Below are 20,582 nucleotides of genomic sequence, written 5' to 3' on the forward strand. Positions count from 1 at the left end.
AGCTTGTTTCTGCTACAGGATTTAAAAAATAAAATAAAAAGGTAATTGTGACTTTTTAAATCTCACAATACTGAGTCTCAATGAATCTCTAAATTTGTCAAAATGTCTTTTTTCTTACAATTATGAGGAAAAAGTCAGAACGGAAAGATATAAACTTAATATTGTGCGGGGGGGGGGGGGGGGGGGGGCAGAATTGTGAGATTAAAAAGTCACAATTACCTTTTTAATTATTATTATTTTTTTACCCTGTAGCCGAAACAAGCTTTCATATGCTATTCACATGAAAAAAATCTGAAAAGTTGTAGGCCAACTTACTATTTTTTTTTTATATTTATTGTGCATTCCATGGCAGGGGAAAAAAAACAATTGCAAGATGTAAACTTTTTTCACTGGGAGATTAAAAGTCACAAATACTTTTAATTTTTTTTTTCCATGACAGAAACAAGTTTCCGTAGATTAGAGCTGAGAATAAAACCTGCAAAACATGTTTTATAGTCATGTAATTTATTAGAATAAGAAGTTTACTTTATGCAAAGGAATATTAGTTGGTGCTAAATGTTCAGATAATGTGCTTTGATATTAATGGGTCTATTATGAAGAATCGGTTGCAATTTCTTATGGTTATAGTTATAGCAGTATATTTCAGCAGAAACTATGGCTACCAAGGTGAAATTTTGGAGGAGAGAATGAGAACACAAGAGAGAAAGACAAATGCAAATTATGGAGCAAATGAGAGAGAGAGCGAGCGCAGACAGGAAATCAGTAAAGAGCTGTCGGATATTTCACACAGTGATTGTCTTGACCATGACCTGTGCTTCCACGCAGAACCAGTCATAAGCAAATTGCTCTAGCTTTGGACTTGCTAATGGAACATGAAGACGGGGATAATGAATCATGATGATAAACGCACTTTTAAAGATTCAATGACGGGTTAACATCTGGCTAAACGTGATTTTATGCAAGGAATGTTAAAATTACCCTTCTGGGGGGCTGTTTAAATACATCTGGTGGCTCCCTACGGTCAAATTGCTCTTGCAACCAGATTGAACCGTGAAACTGACTGCTGATGGTGCTTTTTTTGCATTGTGAAGTCATTTTCATGACAATTAAGCACATTTAAACACCCTCCACTAACTGCCAGTAGCAGAAGCAACAAAGAAAAAAATTATTATATTTATTAAATTTTGCATAAATGTAAAAGTGCATAATTTGTAATCATAAATCATGATAAAATCTGAAGTACTGAATATAAAATATGTATATGTACATTTATGGAATAAATTTATTGGAACGAAAAAATTTAAATTAAAATAATTTGTAGCAAATATAAAAATATGACATTTATATATATAATAAAATGCACTTATATATATATATATATATATATATAAATAAGAAAATTCACAATGTGCAAAATGTGCTTAATTGTTGGAAAATTGTATTAAAAGAAAATCATAAATGGTTCTAGAATATAAATAAAATGTACAATATAATTTCTTCAAGTTCTTTTTTGATTTTGGGGTGAAATATGATCCGGCTAAATTTGCTAAATAAAATGATTCAGAAAATATACACAAATCAGTGATTACATGACTGCATAACCATTAAAAAAATGCAAATGAATAGTGTTATATTAACTACTAGTTATATTAACTAGTTAATTCTGAAAACTGACTGTTACAAAAACAAACTCTGAAACATACAAACATGACAGCTAAAAACATCGTCCTTCTGACATCTAGCCAGTGCACATGATCTGTTCGGGCAGAAAAATGCCTGCGTATCTCTGAAGGCACTGACCAACATGACAAATCTCTCCATCCGTGTGTCAGACTGAAGCAGTGTCCGTCTGTCTCTCTCTCTGGCTTGTCTTGACATGTCTCACCTCACTGACTTGGTCGAGTTTCTTACTGACTCATGCAAATGGAGGAGAGACTGAGAGAAACAGAATACAAAACATTCAATTACTTTTACACACACACCCGTCTGCACACATGCGCAAACACCCATAATTCTGTACAGAGGCGCAGAGACAGACACACACACACACACAGCTTCAGGTAAGGGGTGACCCAGAGTAACCTCTTCGACCTCACTGGGGCCTTTCTGACCAGTTTTGACGATGTCTCAGTGTTCCTATAAAGAGTCATGGATCTGAAGAGCTTGTTTTGGGTCCTGGGTCAAAGATCCCATCCATCCTGACCGAGATGTCTCTAGTCTCCGGAGTTTAAGCTGTTTTCGGTGTCAGAACTCTGTACAGATCCAAATCCAAAGTGTCAGGTATCTCCAACCTGCAACTGGAACATCTCTGCAGAGAGATGATGAAACAATCTAGCATTATTTCAAGTGTTTGAAGTAACAACAGCAGTCATCAGACAGATAAATAATGTAATGCGAATGTTAAATGTGCTAGAGTCATGACAAATGCTTGGAAATAAGATGTGTCGCTGAGTACTATGCTAATGTTGCCGTTTTTGATTTCAAACACATCACTGTATCAGTTAATGTCCCGGCCATTCGAGAGCTCAAAATCATATATAGAGGCAGAACTTTTAGGCGAGACTGAAATAGATATTTTCCTAATGCAATAGTTGTTTTAATAGCGTGTGTGATATTGTCACAATAAAATATTTCAAGAAGAATCCTTAAAAATGTATCATAGTTTGCACAAAAATATTAAGCAGCACAACTGTTTTCAGCATTGGTAATAATAACAAATGTTTCTATTCTATCAGCATATTAGAATGATTTCTGAAGGATCATGTGACACTGAAGACTGGTGTAATGATGCTGAAAATTCAGCTTTGCATCACAGGAATAAATAGCATTTTAAAATAGAACACAGTTAGTTTAAATTGTAATAATATATCACAATATTACTGTTTTTACTGTATTTTTGATCAAATAAATGCAGCCTTGTGGAGCATAAGAGACTTCCTACAGAAACATTATTACATCTTAACTGTCCCTAAACTTTAAACAGTACAGTATTTGTAGAGGATAACCATGCCAGGGAAAGCAATGCTTTCTGTGGAGTCTTAAAGCAGTTAACGCTGATGTGCTGCTTCTAGCTGTTGTGAACCACCGATCCACATCTTTGAAAAGGTCACACTTACCACAGTCCCTTGACTCCTGCGCTCCTCCTCTGCTGGGCAAGGTTATAGATCTCCTGCAGTTGTTTCCTCTGGTCTTCACTTAGAGGAGATGTGAGGGACTGATACCAGCCTGCATCTGAACTCTGAACACCTGCAACAGGAAACATTTCCAATTACTGGTGCTGCACAATTGTTGAACATCAATTTATGTTCTTTTTGCAAAGAAAAAAAGATGCATGCAATTTTGTTGAATTTTGAAGTTAATGATTTTATTTATTTATTCACTTTTGAATGCCATGCCAGCATCAAGGCTATTTTCATGGCGATCTCTGAATAAATTATACAAGGTATAATTTTATATTTTTTAGGTACAAATTTAGCAAGTTAATTAAGAAACAACACAGAATATTATTAATTTAAATGTATTTATTTTTTGCCACAAATAAGACCATTTCAAATGAACTAAGTAAAAAAGATTATTAAAAATTGTGGAAAATTTAATGAAATGATGAGGAAAAAAATAAAATGAATATTTATCCCACAGATAGATACAAATGTTGAGTCTTAAAATCAATATTGATATTGAGCAAAGGGGAAAAAAATTGCAGTGAACTTATTTGACATTTGGGCAGTTGACGTGCCCTACAGTGTGAAATGCAATACATGATTTTTAATTATTAAATAAATATTCATGAATGCAATATTCTACAACCAATTTAATTCCGAAACTACATTAAAAATTTAGGAATTTTAAAAATTAATATACTAGACTATATGACTGCTTCAAATGAACTAGTGTAGACCAAAAAAGATTGAAAATGGTAAAAAAAAAAAGTATATGGACATATTATGCATGGACTACCTATTTATTTAATATTCTATCTATATGAAGCCAGATTTTGGACAAACGAGATGTGGGTGGGGCTGCTCTTTGCAAATATGGCATAGTGTGACATATATTATTTATATATATAATTAATGTATTATGTAAATGTACATATGTGGTATTTTATGGAGTAAAAAATTTACATACGGAGCAGGGAGGCGGTGAAGAACTGATATTCATCCTCTCCGTTGTCATAGTCCAGCGGTGTACTGTACTCCTCTAATGGGGTCCCCTCCAGACCTTCATCATCCCAGTATTCATCATCATCCTCATCATCTTCATCTTCATTGTCATTCCCAGAGGGAACGCCGCACGACTGCAGGGCCACCCCTTTCTGTCCGACCTCATCCTCATCGCTAGGAATCTCCTCTGGAAAACAGACATGATCAATTTCCAAACTCAGAGTAGTAAATTTCCAGAGTAGTGAAGAGGAGGGGCTTGGTGATGTAGTCTGGGGCTTGTTGAAGTGAAGGTCACGTCTAAAAATAGACATTTCCAGTGTTTGAATCTCACACTACCGGTCCCAATATAAAAAAAGCCTTTGGACAATGATCTAAAAGAAACGTTTTGGAATTGATATATTTTTGGTTTACAATAAAACAATAGCTACATACAAATTTGCATATTTTTCGTAGTATAAAGTACACCAAATTGCGATTATTAGTGTGTCACAAATCAAAGTAAACACTGGAAGAAACAATGGTGGTAAAGAAAGATTATTTGAAGAATGTTGGTAACCAAAGATCTGACGGTAGCCATCGACTTCCATAGTACTCCATACTATCCAAGTCAATGGCTACCGTCAACTGCTTGGTTTCCAACATTCTTCAGAATATCTTCTTTTGTGTTAATCAGTATTTTTTGTATACTATGGAAGACAATGGGGACCAGAAACTGTTTGGTTACCAACATTCTTCAAAACGCCTTCTTGTACAGCAGAATAAAGAAATTCATTCAGGTTTGGAACAACTTGGGAGCGAGTAAATGATGACAATTTTTGGGTGAACTATCCGTTTAAGGCTTGTTTTCAGAGAATACATCTTAAATAAAGCTTATATTTGCCTTATTTATGCATAAAACTCTCACTAAATTTGAAAAGACTTATGCTTAAATGCAATACTGCATACTTGTCTCTCTAAAACAAGCCCAAACATTAAGGGCATATATAAAAATATGCAATCCGGCATGCAACTGATGTTTGTGTCTCACAGAAACCAGCATCATAGTATCAATAAATCCATAACTCCACCAGTATGATGCTGTCAGAAATCAGGTCAGGGGTGTAGGGTCGTGAAGATCTATTTAATTCGTTTGAGTCAAGTGCTTGAAGCCCTAAGGTTCAGAATCATGTTAAAATAACATGCACAAGTCGTTCCTTCATTTCCCATGTCTCCGGGGCCCTGTTAGAAGGATAGAATCAGTTCTCAGTCGTCCGTAAACCCTGATGACTAAAGACCAACCTGAAGCTATATATGCCAGAAATAGTACTTCCTGTGCAGGGATTAAGTTTACCTGAGGTGAAGTGAGATAAGGACTTGATGAAACTGTGAGATTAATATAACCGTACAGACCACCAAAAGCAACAACAAAAACTGGACTCAATAGGTCACTAAATACATAATTATGTTCTATTTGCTGTGTTCTTCTGTTAAAGCAGCTATTTTTTACATAATTAAGCATTTTTTGTTTCCTTAAAAGTCATTTGTTGCACAAACATCTTGACGAAAGACCATTTCCACTCTCCTGTGACCCTTGTTGAGGACTTGCTATGGTACCTCTAGGGGTTCTATATGTAAATGAGGTCATTTACATATAGAAGTCTTAAAGGTACAGACAGTAAACACTTTGCAAGTGAAATGCTTAAGAATGTCTCAGTCACACACAATCTCACCGTTCTCTTCCTCCTCTGTGCCTTGAGCTCTGGCGAGCTGCTCCGGTTTGTTGAGCACTCGGGAGGCGTAGATGTGCTTTAAACCCAGGAAAAGGAGGAGGATGGAGGGAACGATCTGACCTGCAACTTCTTCAAGGACCGCAGGGCGGCTGGGGAGCTCCATCAAAACACTCAACCCAATGATGCACATCTTACGATCGTGTAGTCTGTGGTAGACAACAATAAGCAACAAAATTAAATTAAATACGTAGTTTGATCAAATACAATTTGATAAATATAGTTCATTTAAATGATTCTGGAAATACTCCACATATTGAGTGCTAACGTGTTTATAATTCATACTAAAAATATGGCAGTTATTATTTAAAACTATATGTGACCCCGGACCACAAAACCAGTTTTAAGTGTAATTTAATTCAAAATTGAGATTTATACATCATCTGAAAGCTTTCCATTGATGTATGGTTTGTTAGGATCAGACAATATTTGGCCGAGATACAACTATTTGAAAATCTGGAATCTGAGGGTGCAAGAAAATCAAAATATTGTCCAAATGAAGTACTTAGCAATGCATATTACTGAAGTTTTGATATATTTACGGTAAGAAATTTCCAAAATATCTTCATGGAACATGATCTTTACTTAATATCCTAATGATTTTTGGCATAAAAGAAAAATGGATCATTTTGACCCATACCATGTATTTTTGGCTGTTGCTACAAATATACCCCAGCGACTTAAGACTGGTTTTGTGCTCCAGGGTCACATATATCCAGTAGTTATATCATTCTATTTTCTGAAATTCAAAATTCCAATTCAGTTTACTACCACAATTCAAATTCCGGAATTTAACAGAAATTTAAAACCATTCCAAAATCAGTTTTAAACTGTGTACATCCCTCAGGAACAGATGCGATATCAGCATAAATACAGATAAATGTGTTTAATTTAAATCAATCTCCGTTAATAAAGTGCATGTGACCTTCTGAACCAAGCTTAAGGCATTTCCTGTGCAAACAGCCTTACCCTAAGAAGAACTCCGTGTCGTTCATCCATTGGTTGATGAACTGCGCTGTGATTGGCTCTGGGCTGTGTGGGAAGCGAATGTTCTCCAGTGTGTGTATCAGAAGGGTGGGACTGTAGTACAGAGCTGCGATTACCACCTGTAGACACATGGTGCGGAGCTCGTTGGACTTCACACCTCGTGTTAACCGCTCCAACACGGCCTCCACGAACAGAGGGATACACTAACAAACACACAAAGGCACCAGATTTGATGTTACATTAATGTGCACTTTTGAAATTGCTCATTAAACCAGCAATACACACCATTAATCAAACAGCTGTCACTTTAAAAGCATACTGATCACAGCTATTATCGTTTCTTTAAACTAAAACCATTTAAAACATATTTGGTTATTGAAAATAAAACTGGAAAAACACATTTATAAAATAGTTTAAGCACTAAAATGTCTAACTATAAATAAATAAATATATAAATAAACCAAAACTGAACGTGAACTGAAACATTATAAAAAACAATATAATTTATTATTCCCTTTTTAAAAAAAAGAAAAGAAAAAAAGGACACAAACTAATCAAAGCCCTACTAAAAATGACAAAAATAAAACAAATTTATATGAAAAACTTAAATTAAACTAAAAATTATAAATGTTGCCATGGCAACAAACTGAAATACATTTGAACCACTATAATTACCAACTATGAATAAATAAATAAATAAATGAATCAATTAATCAATCAATCAATCAATAACTAAACTAAACTGAACTGTTCTAAAGCTAAAAAAAAAAAATTTAAAAAGTATTTTTAATGAACTTTTTTAAAACGACAAAAAAAAATACAAATAAAAAATAAAAACATTACAAATAAATAAATATATATTAAACATAATACATATTAAAATATACATTAAACTGATAAATAAATAATTTAAACTGAATTTTTTTTTTTCGACATGTTAACTAGGCAACGAACTGAAATGAACTAAAGTTTCACTAAAAATATAAATAAATAAATTAAAAAAAGCTAAAATGGTGTCGGCGCCAATAGCCTTGCGGTTAGTGGACGTGCGCTCATGGCGACCCGTGTTCGAATCACGGCTCGTGGTCCTTTGCCGATCCCGTTTCCCTCTCTCTTCACCTAAAGCTTTCTTGTCTACTCGACACTGTCCTGTCCAATTAAAGGCATAAAAAGCCCATAAATAAATCTTTAAAAAAAAAAAACTAAAATAGTATATAAAAAAAATTAAAATAAAATAAAATAACACTGGTCCTAACACACAAAATTAACATATGACAAAACACCTAAATTAGCATATACATATCAACCCCCACACACAGCTCACCTGGTCAATGCCACGTCCACGACACTGTAATATAATGACCTCTAGAAGTTTGGCAGCATGGCATTCTGGGTCTTCTCCAGCATCACTAGTTAGGACCTGGGGGATGAGAGGTCAAAGTTCAAATGTCAAATGCATATGGAAGAATGACATAAAATACACTTTAAATGGAATAATTTAATAGAGGACATGCGTATAAAGACCTTTTTGCACATGGTGTAAATGACCTCCAGGTATTTGGGGTCTGACAGCAGCATATTTGTGTCCACAGTAACATAATTGTGCAAGAGGGGCATCATATCTGCATCAACAAGGTAATAAATCACATCATTAACCAAGTACTCAATATCGCCACGATCATTTTCAACTGACTCCCGTAAATACGCACATCCATCAACTTAATGACTCTTTCAACCTAGTTCAATCATAAAATGATTTATAGTTTAAGGTGGAGCGGAGAAATCAAGTCTGAGCTTGTCTCTCGGCTGCGTTTTACAACACAGGTGAAGTATCTGAGCTAAATGCACGTCTGAGACCTGTGAAGTAGTCAAAGCAGTCGTGCTGGAAGACGTCGTAGAGGACCCCCAACAGCTGCCACATCTGAGGGGAGATGGAATAACAGGTGAGTCCAAACGCCAGCGACAAGATCTCCTCATAAAACTCTGGAAAAGACAGAGAGAATGTGACCGATCGCTTCTGAAACAGAGACATGATGTTTTGAGGACAGTCAAAAGGATATATAATTCGCATAATTAAAAAGTATCAATATTGAAATTTTTATTCCAAGCTCCACCATGTGGTCAAACGGTGCATTTTTTTAAAGGGGCGTTCAAACTGACAGCAATTAAATTACTGGAGTTTAACAAGCAACTACAGAAGATAACCATATCTCTACTGTCTTCACTCCCATTGGTAGCTGGGTCATCATAGCACTGTATTTATACAAATATAGTAATATTATCAAAAGTTCAAAACTCTGCAAGCTACTGCAAATTGCTATCAGTGTGAATGCCCCTCAGGAATCTTAATGGGGATGTCTTTAAAGTTATTTAACGTAATTTATGAGATGTCACTAAATCATTTCATATTAATGCAAAAATCTATAATAAATAATCTCGAAATAGAAAATAGTGTCACACACACACCTGCCATACCTATGATGGGTTTCTGGAGGACGAGACCGATCACCTGCAGGCATATTCCCTCCAGCTGTTGACTGATCTACGATTGATAGAAATAGAGAAAGAGAGAGAGGGGAAATACATCAATCTCATTTCTGTTTTCGAAAACATCACAACATGTTCAAACTAATTTTGATGCAATTTAAAGAGAGCTTTCACACAAACATGATCATTCACACCAGTTTTGTGAATTGGATAAACTTATTCATTTAAAAAAATAAGAGTCAATTTGTTCATGAATCTGACATTTCAGTCCATTTCTTGAACAAAGTTAGTGTATGACTTAAAAAAATAAAAAAATTGGAATTAATCCAAGTGTATGACTTTGAAAAACTGCATGATGCCTCTTTTTAATAGCACTTCATTCACTTTCGTTATAAGGAAACAAGCAGCCAGGATATTTTCTCATATAAATATTAGATTTGTATGCAAGAGTATATAATATTTTTTTTTCCACCAAAAATTAATCCAATGCAGAACTGACTTTTTTTGGAATACTTAAAGGTACTCAGCCTCAAACAAACAAACAAAAAAATAAATAATAAAATAAAATAAAATAAAATATTTTTGCAAGCTGATATACCAGTAATTTACATTATCATTTAAAAGTTTGGGGTCAATAATTTTTTATTATTATTTTTGAAAGAAGTCTCTTATGCTCATCAAGACTGCATTTATCTGATCAAAAATACAGTAAAAACAGTAATATTGTGAAATATTATTACAATTTAAAATAACTGTTTTTTAGTTGAAAATGTCATTTATTTCTGTAACGGCAAAACTGAATTTTCAGCAGTCATTACTGCAGTCTTCAGTGTCACATGATCTTCATAAATCATTCTAATAACTGCATTTATTTGAAACCGTAGCATTATAAATGTCATAACTGTCTTTGCAGTCACTTATTATTCATGAACAAGGTCTCAAGCACGTGTCCAAACCTCTTTTCGGTCCCCCATGACTGTGAGGATAGTGTCTATGGTGCTGAGGATACCGAGAGCCATCACGGTCTTATCTTCACTTTCCTCGTATTCTTCACTCTGGAGAATCTTGCCGAAGATCTCCGCCTGTGCACAACAACTTATTTTAGCATCAAACTGTATAATTACTTAATGATAAACTGAGAAGACGAGTGCAGTACCAGGTTCTGTGTCATATCCACCGCAATGACAGCCACTTCCTCGCTGTATTCACAGATCATCTTCTGAATGACGCTGGTAAGGTCATCGTTCTCGGTTTCTTTGATGATGTGCAGCAGCTCCTGCATCACAGGCTTGATGAAGGGTCGGATGTAGACCTTAGCTGCACTCATACAATACACAAAAGGCAGAAAGAGGGAAGAATTATGCAAGTACTAGACAGGCAGACAGCAGACTTTGATTTAATTAGGTTAATCCAGTTGTTTCTTAAACCAATTACAGAGAGTAAACTAATTGAATTTAGTCAAATTAATTTGCTGCATATTAAAAGCATTAGTGTTCTGCATTTTGTTCTCAAAAGAAAGTAGGAGCTTTTATTTTCATTGTTTGTCTTGATAAAGCTTACATACTTTTATTTTAGTTAATCTGTCTCTTAATATATCAGTAACACTGTTCATCTGTCCAGAAACCACACTAAACACCCTAGCAACTGCATATAAATGCCCTAGCAACCCAGTAAAAACACCCTTGCAAAACCTTGTAAGGCTCAAGCAGAAGCTACAGTAGCAACACAATAGCAACTAGCCAGAACACGCCAGCAACAACTGAGAATGAAACTATGCAACTGCCTAGCAACACCCTACCTACCAACTGTTTATTGTCAACGATAATATTGTAATTGTTGTTTTAACGATGTGCGAGCTCATTATTATCGAGTATGTAAGAGTAAAAGCAAAAAACAAACACAAAAGCAGTCCAATAGCATTCACTGTACCTATTACAATATAATTAGAGTACCCTTATAGTTCAAGCTATTAAAGCCAAAAATATCCCTGTATAGGTTTTTGTTTTAGTATAGTTATAAGATATGATATAGTTGAGTAATATCACACAATCAAGAGTGCTGTACTGATTTATACAACAGTTGAACAAACAACAAGTTAAAGGGATAGTTCACCCAAAAATGAGAATTCTGTCATTAATTTCTGACCTGCTTGTCATTTCAAACCCATAATACCTTTCGTTCGTCTTCGGAAAACACAAATTAAGATATTTCTGATGAAATCCGTGAGCTTTCTGACCCTCCGTAGACAGCAAGGGTCCTAGCATTCATTTTGAAGTCAATGAATCACTTATTAAGACAGGCACCTGCTGCCACCTACTGGTGATTTTAAGTGTCATGTTTATTTATCCATGACAGGCCTTGTTATTAAAAAAAACGAAATCCCAAATAGTATTGAGATATAATTTTTTGTCAATAATGCACACCCCTAGCAAAGTTTTAGCAACACCCTAACAACCAGCCCGCAGACCCTCGCAAAGGCCTAGCAGCCACTTCAAACACCACAGCAACAATCTACCATACTACATCCCTCAAAACTTCACAATAAACTGCTCAAGTAGTCGACTAAAAATGTGTATAACCAATTTAAACTTCCAATCAAGGCCTCATCAAACCAACATTCAAATCTGAGTCGCAGTACTTTTCCAGTTTCAAAGTGTCTCACTTTAAGTGTGTGTGTGTGTGTGTGTGTGAGTGAGAGAGATCATACCTTGCTCCTGGTTCCTGACCAGCGTCTGCAGTGCAATGGCTGCCTCCACTTTGACAGGCATCTCCTTGTCATCCACCAGGTTCTGTTTGACCAGCTCTACAGCGTTCCTCAGGACCAGCTCATTATGGAACCTCAGAGGACTGAAAGAGTGCAGCACCCAGCACGACTGCACACACACACACACACACACACACACACACATCACAGAAAGACCAGAATCACGCCTCCATGGAAACCAGCGTTGCTTTGAAGGACTCTTGACAGATGCAGTTTTGATTGCCTAAGTTCTGTGCAAAACATGCTTTCAAATTCAACTCCTAGTCGTGGGTTGTTTGAGTGACTCGGTCATGCCCACCAGAAATGGACTATGGACTAGGAGCACAGACCATTAATACAGTAAATGACAGATAACCAACAAATAACCATGCTAATTAACAACTTCAATCACACAAAACTGTTATAGTCCTCACAAAAAAGAGACTTAAAGTACCAATCATGGATAATAACAGCATTTTTCACAGAAGGCAATTTGAAATTTGACAGTAATTGTCTTGAAATTTATTGTTCTTGAAATTTATAGAATGCAGTGCTTTGACGGCTGAAACAGCTGCGCTTTAGAGGACTGAATTTATAGACAACTTCTCTGAAATGCTTTTATTGTGCTGACAGTTAGTCTAATAATTAGTTATCATGCCAAAACCCTCTCTGAGAAGATCTTTATATTTTAATTAAGAAGGCTTTAAATGTAAAGAAAAACTCAATAACTGACTAGTTTGTTGTTAGGATGATTAGTTGACCATCCTGACCAAATGCTATTCTAAAACTATTAAAAAACATTTTTATTAATTGAAATAAAATACATAAATAAAATAAAATTAAAATATTAGATTAAATTAGAAAATTAGAAATGTTAACTGAAATAAGTTTAAATACTAACACTATGAAAATAAAACTAAAACTAAAACTGAAAAATTAAAACCATTTAGGAAAAAAAAAAAAAAAAATCTCAAAAAAGCACATTGTAAAGAAATTTTACAAAACAATTAAACAAATTTAAAAACTAAAAAAAATAAAATAATAAAAAAAAAAATATATATATATACATATTTTTTGACGAGTTATACAGTAACATTTAATAATTCAATCTGGCAGTTAAACGGTTGGGAGTATACACTCACTCACCCGGGCCCTTAAGTAGCCAAGATTAGAGTTGAGCAGAGGAAACACATAGTTTTGTAACATGAGCTCCATCTGGTCCCTGTACACCCGCTTCTGCAGACAAGGACAAGCGGGAACACTAAAGCAGAAATCTCTTAATTAAATATTGGGAACACAGAAGATCTTGCTAATTAAATCTAACCTTTATCAAGGGTTGAGCCAAGGCACCGATCACATGCAGCGTCCCGTCCTTCCTGCGGGGGTCAGCGTTGGGATCCATGAGGATCTGATGGCAAAACTCCATCATCTGAGGCAAGACCTGAGAAGGACATGGAAAAGATGAGAGCACGAATGCACAGGCGATGATAGAACCCACTTAGCCCATTAAAATGTGCAATTGAATCATATGTGAATATGTGACCTGCAGAAAACAGCACCTGCAATGAAATACTCAAGGTTATTTCACTCTGAATCCTTCCTTTGAAAGCTTCTTCCCTCCAGTATCTCTAGCAAGTAATTCTGATCAGATCTGAAGGTGTTTCTTGAAATGTCTGGAGTGTTTCATTGGAATGAAATGTAAACAAGAGCTCTGGAGTTAAAGAGCGGTCTGAGGGTGGACTCACCTCTTTCCTCTTCCTGGCTGCTGTACACAATAGAGTCTGAGCGGCCGTGGCGGGAGACACATGATCATCATACATATCTACAGCAGAACACACACAGATCAGCCAATCATACCATTACGCAATCAAAACAAACAGCTTCTATTTCTGAATTCACTGACAGAGGAAATTCATTTGCTAGCAAGCAGGAATAGATAAAGCAAAAAAAAGAAAAAAGAATAAAAAACAGTTTCAATATTTTTCAGCCTTGACTGAAATACATTAGAAAAACAATCAACCAAACAGCCAATGTAGTCAACTATAAATGCTATAAACTATAAATGGATGTTGAAATTAAGCTTGTTTAAAATAAAATTAATTAGATTTTTAATTAAAAAAAACAAAACAAAAACACATATACATATATATATATATATATATATATATAAATAAATAATGAATATATTAATAAAAAAAAATTAAAATAATTATTTGTATTTTGTACATCACTGTATTACATTAAAAACTAATGTAAGGGCATTTCTGAGTGAGGAAGAGAACAAATTGTTGAATTGATAATTTCACTGCTTCACAAAAATGAATCTATCTGCCTGAATCAAATACTATTTTGGCTACCTAAGCATTAAAACATTTTTTTTGTGTTTATGCTCATATACTCAAAAGTTGCAAGACAAGGAGAATCTGTGAAATTAGTGCAATGATGCTGTCTTTAACAAACTTAATGGGCAAAAAAAGAGTGAAGACCTAGTTTAAAAAATACTAAATAAATAAAAACATTTTAAAAATAAAATAAATAAATAAAAATGTATTTAAAAACTTTAAACTTTTTAGTTTTATAAGTCATTAATATATGATGCATAGATATTTCTGAATTATAACACAAAGCAATTTAATTGAAAATGTTGTGTTTCAACCCTGTTTCAATTGAATTTCCCAGCTGTAATATAATAATGCTATTGAGGTTTTTAAATCAGAAACATTATTAAAACATCTCTCTTTTTATGCTCTCTCATATTCATAAATTACACAATATGAGAAATTAGTGCAATGACACAGTCTTTGAAACTTAATGGCCAAAACAGCACATTAAGCAAGCTTTACAAAGTGATAAGGAGAAAAATAATAATAAAGCACACTGACTAAATTTCATGCGGATGTACTCATACGGATCTTCCTGCCATAGTCTTTCATCTTCATCTTTATAGCACATCAGAGGAAACACCACCTCCTGAGTTATGGTCTGTAGAGACAGAGATATTACGCTGTATGGAAGTCATCATTTATATGAAGTCATGTGATGCTGTTTCTCAGCTGGTTCCCACCTGCATGTGCGGTTTCATCTGTCTCCATGTGAGCGAGTGCGAGACGCCCTGAGTCATGTAGCTCAGCGCCTGCTGGAGGACACGAGGACTCACGTACCGCCTCTGTCTGTGCTGGTCGATCACTTTCAACAAGACCTGCAGGGAAAAACAGCATTTCACTCAGCGATCTTACAGGTCAGTTCTTTGAAGTAGCATAATAACTGCACCATGGTACCAAAACAAATAGTTTTTTCAAACTACAATTGCTGCTCATACCTGCTGGATTCCTACAGCATATGTCTTCAAGAAAAAGTCAGCAAACTCGACATATTCCTTTGTCACATTTCCTGGACTTCCATATCTGACAATAGAACATCAGTACAATTCAATTAATATAATGTAACATAACATATAATAGTTACTGTGATGTGATTATACTAAATCTACCACAAAATTTTATAAACAAAAATATAATATTCTAAGTTACATTATTTATCATACAAAATATACAGTTAATGTACGAAACATAATATAATGTAATAGAATATAAAAGTTACTGTGATCAAAATATCATAAAATAATATACTAATATACAAAATATAATACACAGAAATATACTACTACTACTACTTCTATTAAATTAACAGCAAATATTATAATAATATTTAAAGTTGTTGTGACACAAAAAATTGAATAAATATCCAAAATATACAATTATTATCCAAGAAATAATAATATAATACAAGTCATTGTGATTATACAAAATATATGACTAATAGACAGAATATTATATTTTGTCATACAATTAATGTACAAAATGTAATAATATTCCAAGCTATTGTGATCATACAAAATATACCACTAATATAGAAAATATAACACACAGAAATATACTACTACTAATCATTGTAATTATTAAATAATAATAGTATTATTTGAATATTAATAGTATATAATACTACTAATAATAAAAGTTATGGTGATAATTTACAATAAACATACAGAATATACAAAAACTGAATATGCAATACTCTAAAAAGTTATTTTGATGTAATTAATCATCCATAAAACATAAATTAATATACAAGGAATACAATAGAATAGAAATATTAATTACTGGGTGCTGCTCTGTTTTTAAGTCTGCTGTTGTGAAAAGTGCATGAGGCTTGTGGTGTGGCTTGTTTAATCACCTCTCAAACAATCTCGTGATGATGTGCAGAGCCCATTTCTTGCATTTCCACCAGATCAGTTCCGGTCGATCGTCCTCATCAGCTTCCAGAGTTTCCTGAAAATCATTCAGAATAGAGTCATGGAATCATATTTTCCAATAAGATCTTAACTGTGAAAAAAAGCATCGCAAACTTACTGCAGGGACGTCCCGATCAACAACTGTCCGCAGGATCTCCATCCAGAGGGTCATAACTGTGTTATTGATCAGCTGTAGAGGAAGGGAATACTGCAGATGCAAACACAAACGGGGACTTAGCACTGACCTGTTGGGACTAACCTGGTAAACAAATGAAACAAATGTTCACCTGTACAAGTGCATGGAAAATCTTTAGGATTTGCTTCTGGATCAGAACTGAGATGAAAGTGGCATCAGACAGGAGTTGAGTGACGAGTTGCTGGAGCCGAGGCAAGAAAATCTGCATCGCAGCCAACAGGGGATCCCGCTCCTCAGCCTTCTTAAACCTGACCACCACAGAACCATAATGATCAACTTTCATAAAAATTTCTATTTACACCTGATTTAAAAAATAGTTCTGAAAATTTGCTCAACTTCAGGCCAACCGAGTTGTAAATGAGTTTCTTCATCAGAACAGATTTGGAGAAATTTAGCATTACGTCACTTGCTCACCAAAGGATCATCTGCAGTGAATGGGTGCCGTCAAAATGAGAGTCCAAACAGCTGATAAAAACATCACAGCTGCAAAAAAAAGCTGCGTATTTATAAAAAAACAAATCCATCATGAAAACGTTTAAACTTCAAACCGTTGCTTTCAGCTAAAATACAAGTCCTCTATCCATAATTTTGCTTTGTACAGTGAAAAAGTAGTCTCATCTGAATCAGGAAATATGCACAGATCAAGCACTGTTTACAAGAAGTGCAAAAGAGTTTAAAACTAATTTTGTTTGTAAATTTTGAAGTGAGAGGGCAACAGGGGATAAACTTTTTCAATTGAGGAAGCGTTATTATAGATTATGAACTTGTATTTTAGCTGAAAGCAACAGTTTGAATTTAAAATGTTTTAATGATGGGTTTGTTTTTATACAAACACACAGCTTTTCGCTTCAAAAGACATTAATTGATTGACTGGAGTCATGTGGATTACTTCTGGATTATTGTGATGTTTTTATCAGCTGTTTAGATCAGAGGTCTTCAACCCTGCTCCTGGGGACCCACTATCCTGGAGAGTTTAGCTCCAACCCTAATCAAACACACCTGAAGCAGCTAGTCATGCTCTTTAGGATTGCTTGACAATACACATGCAGGTGTGCTGAAGCAGGTTGGAAATAAAGTTTGCAGGTCAGTGGGTCCCCAGGAGCAGGGTTGAAGACCTTTGGTTTAGACTCCCATTCTGACGGCACCCATTCACTGTAGAGCAGTGGTTTTCAAACCTGTCCTGCAAATTTTGTATGTCTCCCTTATCAGACACACCCAATTCAGGTCTTGCAGTCTCTACTAACGAGCTGATGAACTGAATCAGGTGTGTCTGATAATGGAGACATACAAAATGTGCAGGACAGGTTTGAAAACCACTGCTGTAGAGGATCCATTTCTCCATATCTGTTCTGATGAGGAGACAAACTCGTCTGCATCTTGGATGGCCTGAGGATAATTAAATTACTGTGTTTAGGAAATAAAAAATTTTGCTTAAAGATTTTTTTTAACATTGATTGAAGGTTGACATTTATGACATTAGTAAATGGTGAAATATATCACAGGTAAGGAACTTCAAGAGAGACAAAAAATCTTGTGGTTCACTCACTCGTAGTTTTTGACGAGTTGGTAAAGAGCGAGCAGACTCCCATACCAGCTCCCACTGTTCTGTGACTGCAGGTACAGGTTAATTTTGTCCACAACGCCCGTCCACCGTCCAGGAAAGTCGTGTTTTATTATGGCACGCAAACATACTGTCAGCTGAGCCCTGCCAACCAAAAAAAAAAATTATAATTTTCAAGTAATAACACCTGCAAAAATGACATATTGGCACAGCAGACTCACCTAATGGATTCGGGGCAGCGAATAATGGCCTCCACCATGTTTTCTCGGATCTGTCCGCGATCGTTTTCATGGATGTTGAAGGGAAAAACCACCTCCCCCAACGTGGGCTCTCGGTCCTGCCAGTACTGACTCACCATGTTCTTCAAGTAGATGGCAGCTAGAGCAAGAACATAATGGCTATTTCATCCAATAAGACTTCACAAATGTGACCCTGGACCACAAAACCAGTCATAAGGGTCAATTGAGATTTATACATCATCTGAAAGCCAATAAATAAGCTTTCCATTGATGTATGGTTTGGCCGAGATGCAACTATTTGAAAATCTGGAATCCGAGGGTGCAAAAAAAATCTAAATATTGAGAAAATCGCCTTTAAAGTTGTCCAAATGAAGTTCTTAGCAATGCATATTACCAAGCAAGTAACATAACATTTAATATATTTACAGTAGGAAATGTACAAAATATCTTCATGATCTTTACTTAATATCCTAATGATTTTTGGCATAAAAGAAAAATCAATCCTTTTGACCCATACAATGTATTTTTGGCTGTTGCTACAAATATACCCCAGCGACTTAAGACTGGTTTTGTGGTCCAGGGTCACAAATGGTAAACGCAAAGATCTCAATCCATAATGATTCAGGGGAGTCATTCAGATTCAGAACCGGATTCACTCCGCTTGATTGATCAGCATTTTCTTATAATACAAAAAGCATCAAAACGCTGTAGGAAGAGAGAGGCTCTTACCTGCCTGTCTCACAGGAAACTCCACCTGGTCCGAAACAATGATCTGCAGCAGAGTTGGGGCGAAGTTGATGATCTTGTAGGACTGAAATAACAGTATTTTAAATGCATGATTTTTGTAAACATTACCAGTCTGCAATCCTGACTGATTTGTCTGGATTCATGCGTCACTAGTTTTGTTTTTCTTCAGGGCCAAGAACAAATGGTGACCCAATGTAGCACCAACATTTTACATGATCACACAAAATTGTTGGTTTTATGCTAACTGTAGCCAGTAACTAAATTTAGGCCTATGAAATAGCTTATAGTGAGAAAATATAATTAAATTCTGTCTTTAACAAATATAACAACCAACAGGATGTCAAAAACTGAACTGAAACTAATTGAACTGTATTTTTTAAATCACAGGTTTCTGTATGCAGGCACATCAGCTCTTTACACATACGAGTTCATCTGGAAGAGAAATGACTTTCTATGGAGCGCTTTGTTTGCAGAGTGTGGATTGCACTGAATTGCATCAGTGGTCTGCAGCAATGATGATTTACATGCAGCAGAATCAGGACACAATGAAAAAAGTCATATCACAGTATAAGACCTATAAACTCTGTTGTAGTGCACATTCCACATTATTCATAGGGAATTTATGGGATTTTTTTCCCTCTCTGGCATGAAACCTAAAATAGATCAGATCTTAGAATGAAGCACTGGACACAAATGTTATAATTTAGTCGGTTGTCAGAAGAGGACCGCATCTGCCTGTTATTGCACACTGATGCCATTGCAACTAGTTTGCAACCTTATAAGTACGAAATCAACCATCTAAATAGTAAACAAAGATAAAATAGTGACGCAGACAGACTGATTAAACATTACCCTGCCTTATGCATTAAAATCAGGCCTTAATTTAGCATATTCACTGAAGGCATCTCTGCTCTCATGGTGCTTCTGTTTCCTAAAGAAACAACAAACTTCTCTTGGATCACTGACCTGGTTGAGCTCATTCTCAGCCGCTAGCCTGAGATTTGGATCTATGGTGCCCTTCAGAGCCTGTATGATTCGATTGGGATCCATTAGGCCCGATGCGATGGATTAATTTGAATAAACTTTGGACTATCGGACAGATGCGCGGACGATCAGATGTCTCGGATCTTACAAGCAGCCCTGCCCCAGTCTGCCGTAAAGCAACTGCCATCGTCGCAAAGAACAAAGCCGAAGCGAGACGTTTACGACAGAAGCTGGCATGACAACTGCTGCCCACGCGAAAAATTAAAGGGACCTCTTTTAAATATGACGGTGAGATAAACATTTAAACTGCATCTAAATGGTGGCACAATACTCTTAAACTCGAAGATTATATGCATTATTCAGAATATACATTTCTTATGCATTCTGAATAGTTTTGAATTAGATTTTATTATTTTGA

At 35.4% G+C, this 20,582-nt stretch overlaps 1 protein-coding gene across 3 annotated transcripts; it reads right to left on the reverse strand.

Annotated features, from left to right (window-relative positions):
• Positions 1–1,418: 1,418 nt before the first annotated feature.
• Positions 1,419–20,357, reverse strand: ipo8 (importin 8; the record flags this gene model as incomplete). Of its 3 annotated transcripts, none has more annotated exons than XM_079399775.1 (25): positions 20,147–20,357; positions 19,163–19,244; positions 18,416–18,572; positions 18,180–18,338; positions 16,725–16,881; positions 16,556–16,645; positions 16,380–16,474; positions 15,466–15,550; positions 15,211–15,345; positions 15,029–15,128; positions 13,892–13,968; positions 13,471–13,587; positions 13,293–13,382; positions 12,111–12,276; positions 10,560–10,720; positions 10,360–10,485; positions 9,383–9,458; positions 8,774–8,899; positions 8,441–8,538; positions 8,241–8,336; positions 6,899–7,119; positions 5,873–6,078; positions 4,129–4,350; positions 3,117–3,246; positions 1,419–2,308 (listed from the first exon to the last, which is right to left on the reverse strand). In XM_079399775.1, coding segments are annotated over exons 1-25 (3,057 nt in total). In that variant the 5' UTR covers positions 20,231–20,357. The 3 variants fall into 3 exon arrangements, with proteins under 3 accessions (XP_079255901.1, XP_079255902.1, XP_079255900.1); XM_079399776.1 differs by having other exon boundaries at positions 9,392–9,458; positions 20,147–20,341; XM_079399774.1 differs by lacking the exon at positions 1,419–2,308 and having other exon boundaries at positions 3,113–3,246; positions 20,147–20,332.
• Positions 20,358–20,582: the final 225 nt, after the last annotated feature.

This window comes from Barbus barbus (assembly GCF_936440315.1).
Source record: "Barbus barbus genome assembly, chromosome: 39".
In the NCBI taxonomy this organism is placed as follows: domain Eukaryota; kingdom Metazoa; phylum Chordata; class Actinopteri; order Cypriniformes; family Cyprinidae; genus Barbus; species Barbus barbus.